Raw genomic sequence first — 10,945 nt, forward strand, 5'->3', positions numbered from 1 at the left:
GAACAGATCGCTGTGCCGTATGCACTCTTTGATTACTGAATGGACAACCACAAAGTTATTTTTTCTTTTGATGTTCTAATACAGGTAGCATCTGTTTCAAACCCAACATGAATTGAAACATAAAGAATTATGCATTTCCCATTACTGGCAGTAGCACGTATCAATATTATCTGTAGCCATGACTACTATTGGAAGTACGTCACAGATGCAAATGGATGTATTGCATAACATCCAAGAAGCCCTCATCGCTGCTCGCAGCTATATTTTCTTCTATTATTCATTCGATCGTTACATTGATCTTCCCAACGGGGCAAATAATTCCTGCCAAATTGAAGAGCATTTGCAACGACCCGCATGTCTCCAGCGTTAAAAACCTCGTCAGACGCCGAAGTCTTATCACTTTCCGAGGGTGAGGGGCTAGGGAGGGACGCAACCTCTGTCAGAGTAGCGGTCAGGCAGCCCCCATCGCAGAGAGACGCTCGGCGAGAGAGCTTGTATTGAGAGCAAGTTGTGTGGAAAATATTACTGATATTTATATCGATGCTGATTGCAATGGACCTTTTGTCACAACAGTGACAGCTCTTTGATTTGATGGGAGATATAGTTTATGACATATGAAGAGACTGTGAAACAGTCGTGGAACTGTCATCCAGCGACTTTTAATCCTCTTCACTTGACAGAGGTGTTCGTTTCACTGAAATAGACATTTCAGGATTTAAAGAGCCGGGTTGATAAGTGAGCCAATGAACTTCAGCACCAGATTGGAATTTACAAGTTTTCGGATCAATTGACGCAATGAGAACAGCTATTGACAGGCGATCGCTTCTATAAACATATACCCGTGTTATTAGCACCGGGGAAATCGACGGCAATAAACTATTGTCATTAACTGCGCTTGTCATTAGCAGCAATTACCACGGTGATGGCAAAGACAATGGGCGATCAGCTGACTGCAGGTTGGTAAACAGTCGCTAATTATGCAACAACCCGGAAATACTCCTCTCGTCGACCTCGTGGAGATTAAAGCGGATTAGCTCAAAGAGGCGGGGCATTTGGTTCTTCTCGGCAGCGCTTATCACACCACTGGCGCTCTTAACCCTATCCGTCTTGAGTTTGTTTATCATTTTGTGGTGAGACTCTCATTGGAGATACTTGAAGTGGCTCACTAATTGTTTTTAAAACTTACCTGAGGAGGGTGCATGTTTCGTGCGGACCTGGAACATGTTCAAGTGACATTGCAGTAATTAACTCGAAATGCTTACCAGGTTTTGAGAACTGGAGGACCACTTAAAGACTTTGAAACTTCGTGATTTGTGCTGGACCAGATTTCATTCGGGTGTGTTCTTTCAAGAGACTTCATAATGTATTGCACGATGGAACCCCAGGCGCTAGCGTCTTACCCGGTAATATTCAACGGTAATAAGTTGTATACCACCCCCAGGACTTGGCACCCCCACATCTACGAGAAACCACCCAGGCAGCCTACGTCTTTCTTCATAGCAGATATCCTTGGACTGAGGGAAGAGAGGGGGAGTATGTGTTCCACCAGCCCTGGGGGTCTGTCTCCAGCCTCACCCCTTGACCAGCTGTCCCGGCACCGCATCAGCCCCACCCTGAACCGCACCCCTGACAGTGAAGATGACGAGGTTCGACACCGTGGGGACATGAGTGACCGTCTTTCGTCAAGTTCCCCGAAAACAGGTAAGAGTTTCTATTGGCCATTGAAAGTACTGAGCACAGACTTAATTGTACATATCGATGATATTATTTGTTTTATATATTTTTAATGACAGGCGCATTAAGGATTGGAAATCACGCCATGTTGTTCGATAACACTATCACCGGAACGTGATAGCTATGTAATGTTTATTTTTATTGAATAATGGTATTTGCCAGTCATCGAGACGGGTTAAAACCTCGTTATTTTCAACATAGTTCAGTTATGTGGAATGGATTCTCCTTTGGCTAAAAACGGAATCCGCTTTCATGAAACATAAATTCAATTTAATCACAAATTAACTGTTCTGTACTTGAATTAAAAACAAACAAAATAAGTATTTGATAAACATTCCATAATTAATCCTAGTTCTACATCGTTTTCTCGTTTTTTTCAAATATCGTTGCATTCAATTAATTTGATAATTACGTGTATGTTACGCAACAACAGGTGCGTGATGTGAAATGGGCACCACTTGAGTCGCGAGTTGCCAGTTAACTGCAAGTGTCACATGCATAAATTGACACTATTCGTGACCACGTGTGTGTAATAAATAAACAAGCGCTGTATGTTATCTCTAAACCATATCCAAAATAAGGTTAATCAGCGATTTAGACAAGGGGTGGGAATTACACTGATAACGACAAGTTGTTTATTACATAGGTTTTTTTTCAAACGCAAGACGTGCTCTACAATGACTCATACAAGTTAGATTTAATTTGTAATCTGAAGTGTCGACTTGACAAAAAAAAGCATCTTCAGCTTTCACCCTGTGCGCCGAGTTAGGGAACTAAGTAATATCGTGGCATTTTTTCAACAAACCATCTTACAAATAAAATATAAATACCTTGTGTGAATAATTGTTTGGTAATTAGATCTCATTAAGTAGACTGGTATTCAGCGTAGTGAGCAAGAGCATACATTATTATTCACGTGGAAAAACATGCTATCAGATTTTTTCAATGTAGTGTTGCAGTTGATGAGTTACTATGGTTTTACAGGCCATAACAGACTATACCCGGTCGGTTCAGCTCAGACACTGTGCATGACTGCCATTACATATTAGTAACGTCTTTCATATCTGTCAGTGAAACATTTCCCCATTATATTGAGCTTGTATGCTAGTCAATATATCCTGGTACTTTAACATCAACATACGGGGAAATATATGTATTATTTATGTGTCCTCTATAACCAAAGTGCATTTTGCAGACCTGTTACGTAACTCTGATATGGGGGCTGGGGGTAGGGGAGATTGTATTGCAATGTTTTATATGCTCTGTATTTATTTTTGCATAGTAATTAGGTTATCGTGTTCAATGAAACGGAATTACGAATGAAATGAATAATTTTTTATAACATTTAATTTTAAGGTGAACAAATTGAAGGTGGAGTTTGGAATCTTATTTCAAACATTAAAGTTACACTGATGGGAGATTGAAATACGTGTTGTTGTACATGACCCAGTCTTTCGTGTTGCTTTCTCCGCTATATAAAAACACGTTATACGTCTAGAAAATATAACGCAGTTGTCCACAATTCGACCATCGGTCTCAGGGTCTGGCGCTGAATTGAAAGAGCACGGTTGTGCCCGTACTCTGGGCACTTAACAGCACTTACTGTTGTTTATTACAAATGTGTATTAGCCCCGACGTCACTTAACCCTAGTAAGCCTCGGAGTTAATTGTCATTTCCATCGGATTACTCGGCCAATGATCATATGACAACATCAATCGCATTAGTGTGTCAGTTGTAATTCATCGTCTATCCCCGAACAATTATACAACGATATGCTTAAAGTGACACATTTATTGCTATGACGCTGGGAGAAGAAAAATCCTTTTCCCCTCCTGGTCTTTCAGAGCCTTTATCTTTTTTTCTGCTCTGCCCTCTGGCATCCTCGACCCGAAGTAATGATTAGGCGATCGAGAGAGAAAAGGATAGCGTTAATTGTTGTTAATTGCTATCCACAAGCCTCGTTTATCGTAGTGACACTGATTGTCTGATGGTCTTTGTCCTTGGTACTACGTCATTTGTCTGTTGACAATCATCTCACCCGCGACACAATGGTGATGTGGGTCTATGAGTGAAATCATTAGAGTTTATGTGGCAAGTGACTTAGCCCTGGTAATTTGTTTCACTGTGGACTGTCAGTTGAAACTTTCTACGGAGAAGAGAAGCACCTTGTTGTTTTGTTTAACGAACATGTCGGTGCATAGGATATGTACACAAGAAAATGTTAACAATAAGTAGTTCTACGACATAACACTTTTTTTTTGGTAAGAAACGAATTTGTAACAAGGAAAGTTTTTGTTGATCGATATTGTACCTGACTGAACTATTTCTTTTTGAAAATATTTGTTTTCTTTACTTTATTTAAAAAAACCCAAACGTATGTTTTTCTAGTATTTGTTTTCTGCTCTTTGCATTTGACAAACATCAATTATGTTTCTGACCAAACAAATCACAGCGTGTCATCGGATAATTTAGTTTCAAATATTATCAACTCACCTAACACAATATTTAATGTAGAATTTACTTTTGAAAAACAAATTGAGACTTCGTCATTGGCCCTCACTGTCAACTTGGTCGAGTATGCTTTAATGCGCGCATTAAATACTTTTTATAAAAGACATGATTGGGTGTGAACTACCAGCACGCGTGTCGGGAGTTTGTTTGCGTTGTGTATACTCATAAATAATGTCCTCGACAGAGAGAAAATATTTTCATAAGTATTTTTTAACACTTAAAATAATATTAACATATTTCATTACTCATATTACTTAAACAGTGTCTCTACAATGACATGTGATAACATGCTATTTGATGCGTCAATGCAAGAAGCTGTCGATAGTCAATAGAGCTTTTTTCCGTCATTTGTCATCTAACTTCTAACACAACATTATGTCAATATTATCACAGCAAACTAGAAACCGCCCGCACAACAAAAACTGCAGTTAAAGAGAATAATTGTTACCCACTTGTAACTGCACTTGCTCCCAGTGTTAAGTGTTCCATATTCCATATCTCTCGGGAACATGCTCTTTCATTTGACTGTTTCTGTTCTCGTTTACATTTTTCAAATGTTGAAAATTTAATGGATTCATGTTAAACCAAAGATGAAAACAATTGAATAATATCAATAACTGAATAATACCTACCAAACCAAAGTCGATTGTGCGACATGTTATTAGCCAAAACAAAGCATTGCATTTGATAATCTGACGTTATTGGCACTGATGAGCATTAAATCCTTTGAAACAACAATTTGATTAAGCGTGTGAGTGAGTGAGTCAGTCAGTGAGTCAGTGAGTTAGGTTTTACCCCGCACTCAGCAATATTGCAGCTATATGGCGGCAGTCTGTACATAATCGAGTCTAGACCAGACAATCCAGTGATCAACAGCATGAGCATCGATCTGTGCAGTTTGGAACCGATGACATGTGTCAACCAAGTCGGCGAGTCTGACCACCAGATCCCGTTAGTCGCCTCTTTCGACAAGTGTAGACTCATGGGTTGCTGAAGGCCCAGTCTACCCGGGACCTTCGCGGGTCCATCATCACATGAAAGTCTACAATTCAAGAACCAGAGGCTACGTGGCATAAAACTTGTCGAATTTAACATCGCCAACTGGATAGTTGAAGTCTTCATTCAAATCTCTGTGAATATTTATACATAGATAGCAATATGAAAGACATGATACGACCACATGTCGCCTTATGTTTCTTATTCAGAAGGGTAAAACAGTAGAGGGTAATTGGCCATTTGGTGGTTATTGAATGACATCATGTCATCAGTATATCCGAAGTTGAAGTTAAACTTCTTGGTTAAATTACTTTGTTTTTGACTGTACCATTGCAAGAAAAAATACCGATTTATATGCATTAATGAGACGTATAAGACAAGCACGGGAGGGCTGTGGGTGTTAGAATGTCTCTTGTGTAAACACAATGCTCCCAAATCTTTCATAGATGTATAGGCGTATAGGAACTCCAACATTTCCAACTGTTTTCACAGTAAATTTCAGATGGTATTTTCCTCTATTTTTTTTAAAACAATTTACCTTTACATGAGACGTGTTGTTGCAAAGGGGGTGGTTCCTTTCGAAGGGTACACATTCCAGTATTGTGCTAACGAAGTGTCATTCCAAATCTAACACGTTTCATATGACACTTGTTTATTCAGAACAAATCATATATACACTAGCATATTAAAAAAACACAAGAAGTGTACCAAAGTAGTAACTTAATTGACAACCACCTCCTTTTACATGTGACACTATTGATTTACATCGTAAGTAGTGAAACTGCTGATAATATAGGTTTGCACGTTGCGTCTGCGTTCCAGGCGATGGTTCTCAGAGCGAAAAGAGAAAGAAATCCGGCGATGAGAGCGACGACAAGGACAGCGGACAGCCTCAGAAGAAGAAGAAAGCGAGGACGACATTCACAGGACGCCAGATATTTGAGCTGGAGAAGCAGTTTGAGCAGAAGAAGTACTTATCCTCAGCCGAGAGAGCCGAAATGGCAACGCTACTGAATGTTACAGAAACACAGGTATGAAAAACGCAGTGTGATGATCGATAACATATGTACTTTTAACACATGTGTTGCATCAACTATCATAATATCATTCAAACAAGTTTACGAAAGTCAATACTCAATGGTTTTCACTTCACTCAAATGGTAATAAAGGTTATTATCATTAAAATCCTTATATAGAGTAATTTAGTCATAGAGTAATTTAATTGATGGAGACTATCTGAAATTAGATTTCTGCAACCGCTTAGATATAAAGAACGTTCCAAATCTTAGCTCCCAGCCAACCTTGTCTTAATGAATACATTAACATCAATTCCATGAATCGTGTTAGAAACGCGGGCAGATTTGTTTATTTTCAACAAACAGAATTTGACATATTAATATTTTTCCGAATTGTCCAGAACAAAACATTAATTAGAATTATTTTTTCGCCATCGCGTAAACAATGAAAGAGATTAATGGTTATTGAATAAAGCGCCTGCGGCTCATATTTCGACACGCGTTTGGCGATTATCAATTGGATAAAACATTTTAGATCAGAGAGTCAAGCTTTGACACTTAGCCAGCAGATGGATAGTCACTGCGGGACCGGTGTCACGTGGTCTCGAGGGACCAGTCATTGTCAAATGCCACAATAAATCCACGTGGCTCCTTACAGCGACATCTCCATTGAGATTAATTAGGCTAATCTTACGATGGTTTAATGAGGAAATAAACGAACGATTGGGGGCTTTGTCTGTGACACAAACAGTTAAGCAAAACATTGCACTGTCATGATTATCTTAACTCAGAACAGCCCCGTGAGTGATGCAGCTCTAAAACTGAAACCGGACCGATTTAATCTCATCTTTGTTATTCACTGCAAAGTAGTCCTAACACTATTCACTTTGGTATCAAAAATATTTCTTTCAATGTAGGAAATGTGGATTCTGTTTAGCTGTAGATTTTGTGTTATATGATAAATTGCAACAGGAATATAAATCTTGAAATGATACTCTAAATAATAGCGTTTTCCTTCCCTCATATCCTCTAATCCTCCCAATGCAATTTCAGAGAAAGCCACACGAAAGCATTTTTTTAAGACCACCTGAGGCAAATTCTGGAAAATATGACAGATCATGATGCAGAACATTTTTGTTACGAGTGCTTAATAAAAGTTGCAAAACCTCAAATCAGACGAAATGTCTGCAATAGGCAAGGATGCAACGTACTGATTTCGATCCACAAACACATTCAAAAACAAGTCAATTATTACTATTTGTCAAACAATAAACGTTTTGAAAGCTTTACTAAGGCACTGGATATTGAATCAATAAACTCAGAGTCATATTCCTAGCTTCAAAACATGCATGTTTATGACCCGGCAGAGGAATAGAGAAGACAATATGTTCCCATATCCAAACATTGCTCTAGAATGACAGCAGTCATAATAATGTACCATTGTTTATTCCATGGCTATTGCACATAAAACAAAGCGCAATTAAATAATTAATTAATCACGTTATCTTGAGGGTATTTCCAGCGTTCATGTCAGTTATGTCACTGCCGTAAATACCTCTGGACAGTTTGACATCATTAAACATTAATTGCTCCTAATTTACTGCAATAAATTTCGAGAATACACATTTCGATAAGATTACTGTTCGATCCTGGGCTATATGCTGACTTTAAATTACCACACTAACAACGTACTAAACGAAATGCTATCTGAAGTAAGGATTACAAGCTACATAATTTAGAAATGACATCTTAATGAAGGATTGCAAGCTGTAAAACTAAAACATGTTATCTTTCATAAACGTTGGAGTTTCGTGCCTGTTCTTTGTTGGCTTGGAAAATGGAGGTTTTAGATGCTAAAGCGTTTTCTTGTGAAAAATGCTCGGGTTTTATGTGAACACATGCGACACGTCCCGCTATGATAGGACAGGATAATGCGGCGTAACAAAATACTCACTCACACGCAGTGTTGTCCTGTCTGCTTAAGAGTTATTTTTGTATCGGGTTTCATGGTATTAAAACATACAACAGCGTCTTACCTCGAGTCAAATAACGTACTTAAATATGTTTTAAGTCACTACCGCAGATACATAGGTTATGTTGAGACGTGATGTGTTGCCTAAATCTCCTAAGGACGGAGCAATTAGTAGCGTTTGCAAAACAGTATGGCAGCCATCTGCTGTTTAGGTTTTCTCAATGTTGATGGCGTGCTAATAGCTTTTCACGTATGGTGTCAATGCCATGTTGACGTACTTAGGAAAAGAAACCTGTTTTGTTAATTCGGTGTTAAAAGATATCATTTGTTGGGTGTTTGAGCTCTAAGGAGTGTTTTCCCTCATCTTCGCAGTGTTTGGAAAACTGTGAGAGACCTTCTAACCAAACATTTCTTTCTCTTCAGGTGAAGATTTGGTTCCAGAACAGAAGAACAAAATGGAAGAAACAGGAAAATATATCGAGTGCCGAGGCGGCCGAACATAAACTGAACGCGGAGAAAAACTTGTTGAAGAACATGAAATGCAAGAAGGTTACGGACAAAGACGAAAGCATCCAAGATGAAATTCAAGATGGCGACCGTTTGACCAAGACAGAATCAGACTCATTGTCGGCGTCCGATGTTGTTGATGGCCATGTGCAAAATTTAGACACTTCCGCTTCAAATTGTGAGTCAGACCCAAAAGTGTTAAATTTCTCGTCATCTGAGGAAGAAAAGACAATTAAAGTTGAAGAACCGACGGAAATCAACTTGGAGGAGCATGTCCCGGTGTTGCCTTGTTACGACGTTGTGGCGGTGACGTCCCAGTGACCCTGACCTTGCCCAACTTTGATAAGGGTAAACAACGATATCTCACTTCTGAAACACACGTTTTTCCATATGGTCGAGATTGGTGCCAGCAAGCTCATTTCTCTGTACAAATGATTGAACTAATGGCAGTGTGACGTTTGGTCGAGAAAGGTGCCAGGAAGCTCATTTCTTTGTACACATGACTGTGAACTTAACGCTGTGTGACGTGGACATGCTACTTTCCAAGACGTCGTGTACAACATCGTTCTTATGTCATTATTATGTCGAGAGGTATTACTAAGATCACTATCACACCTTTTGGTCGTATTGGTGCCCGTTATTATTATGGTGTTGTGAATATATTATCACTATTATTCTTACCTAAGGGTGCAGTTTAAGCCTTAACGTTTATTGCAGACAATCAGGAGCATGATAACGGTGTTTAAGGGGGAGGCGGGGTAGCCCTGTGGTGATGGCTCAGCCACACCAAACTCTGATTCGTTTCCCCGCCAAAATATGGATGAAATAAAATGATTGGCGTTAAACTCCCAATGCGACATGCTTTCTTCTAAATAACACATTTGTCATTAAAGTACTACTCAACGGCGTAAAATACGCTTCCCACTCTTTTATGAACACGCAACAAAGCAACACATACTACTAAAAAGAGTTAAGGACATCGTATTTGTTTCATATTACTATAACGTTTGTCGTTTTGAGATAGACTAGCTAAAACAATTTGAAACACTTGGTTGTCTTTAACCTCATTTGAATATTAAGTCATAAGTGCAAAATGTACAATATTTTACTCAAGCTGAACATGAAGCACAGTTAGACGAACATTTGTAAAGCGATCCCGAATGTACTCAGACGTTCTTCCTTTCTAATCATTGATTAATCCGGTTCGCATCTATGAATTCCCAACTTAAAGTACGAAGGCATTGAGGCGACTGATTCGGTCAATTACAAATCAAAGTTTTAATGATTGCGTCTCAGTGATTGGAATAGCTTCACCGTAGATGAACTCTAAACGTACAGCACAATACTGATTTATTGTGATTGTCAATATATGTTCCCCATGACTGTAAGCAACTGTTGTATTTCATTGCAATGTTCACGTGCTGGATTCCAGTCAAGCGCAACATGACACTCGTATTGTTGTTTCTGATAATGCACACCATCGTCAGCTATCACCACAGCCTGTGTAGACTTGGAGGTCAATAAATATCCTTTTATAATTACTCGCGATTCGATCTGTTATTTTTTGTATCGATTTTGTTTCCGGTCATCGATAAGAGCGTACCCCGGGGCCTCGTGTTTTCGTCCGGCCAATGGTGGATCGATAACCGAAACGTTGTATTTTGTTGCTTAAACAGAGTACTTATACACACCGGTAATCGACCGAGTGATTGGAGCGTTTTATTTGACGGCTATAGAGATATTCAATATATTCACCAGTTTTGCCATTATTGCTCAAATAAAACTAACTTTCAAATGCATTCTCATAGATAGTATGGCATTACTACAGAACTCTTCGTAAATTAATATAATGATTAAGGTTGGGTGTTTTACTTATGACATTCGTTAAATTTTGTTAATACTGCCTTATATATGGGATACTGTGCATGTTCATTATTAATCGATGCAACCAACACAGTTATTAAAATGATAGCTATCTTTAGTGTCCGTGAACGAGATTCTCGTCCATATCGCTACAGTGGTTAGTGATTAAATGCGTACATTGGTAAATTATCCCCCACACAGATGACCCACCCGAACATTGACGTACTGCCATCTACACGAATGAAACACCCGCGTTGATGACCGATAGCGGCCCGTTTCGCAGAGATCATAGCGTTAGGACGGCAGCGAGTCTATGATAAAGTATGGGGGTTTCGACCACCCAAG

The 10,945-nt window shown here is 39.0% G+C and overlaps 1 protein-coding gene across 1 annotated transcript; it reads left to right on the forward strand.

Annotated features, from left to right (window-relative positions):
• Positions 1–395: 395 nt before the first annotated feature.
• Positions 396–10,278, forward strand: LOC137265721 (barH-like 2 homeobox protein). Its single transcript, XM_067801162.1, has 3 exons — positions 396–1,701; positions 6,065–6,273; positions 8,654–10,278. The coding sequence occupies exons 1-3, from the start codon at positions 1,362–1,364 to the stop codon at positions 9,056–9,058; spliced, it is 954 nt and encodes a 317-aa protein (XP_067657263.1). The 5' UTR covers positions 396–1,361; the 3' UTR covers positions 9,059–10,278.
• The last annotated feature ends 667 nt before the right edge of the window (positions 10,279–10,945 follow it).

Source organism: Haliotis asinina, chromosome 15 (genome assembly GCF_037392515.1).
Source record: "Haliotis asinina isolate JCU_RB_2024 chromosome 15, JCU_Hal_asi_v2, whole genome shotgun sequence".
In the NCBI taxonomy this organism is placed as follows: Eukaryota; Metazoa; Mollusca; class Gastropoda; order Lepetellida; family Haliotidae; genus Haliotis; species Haliotis asinina.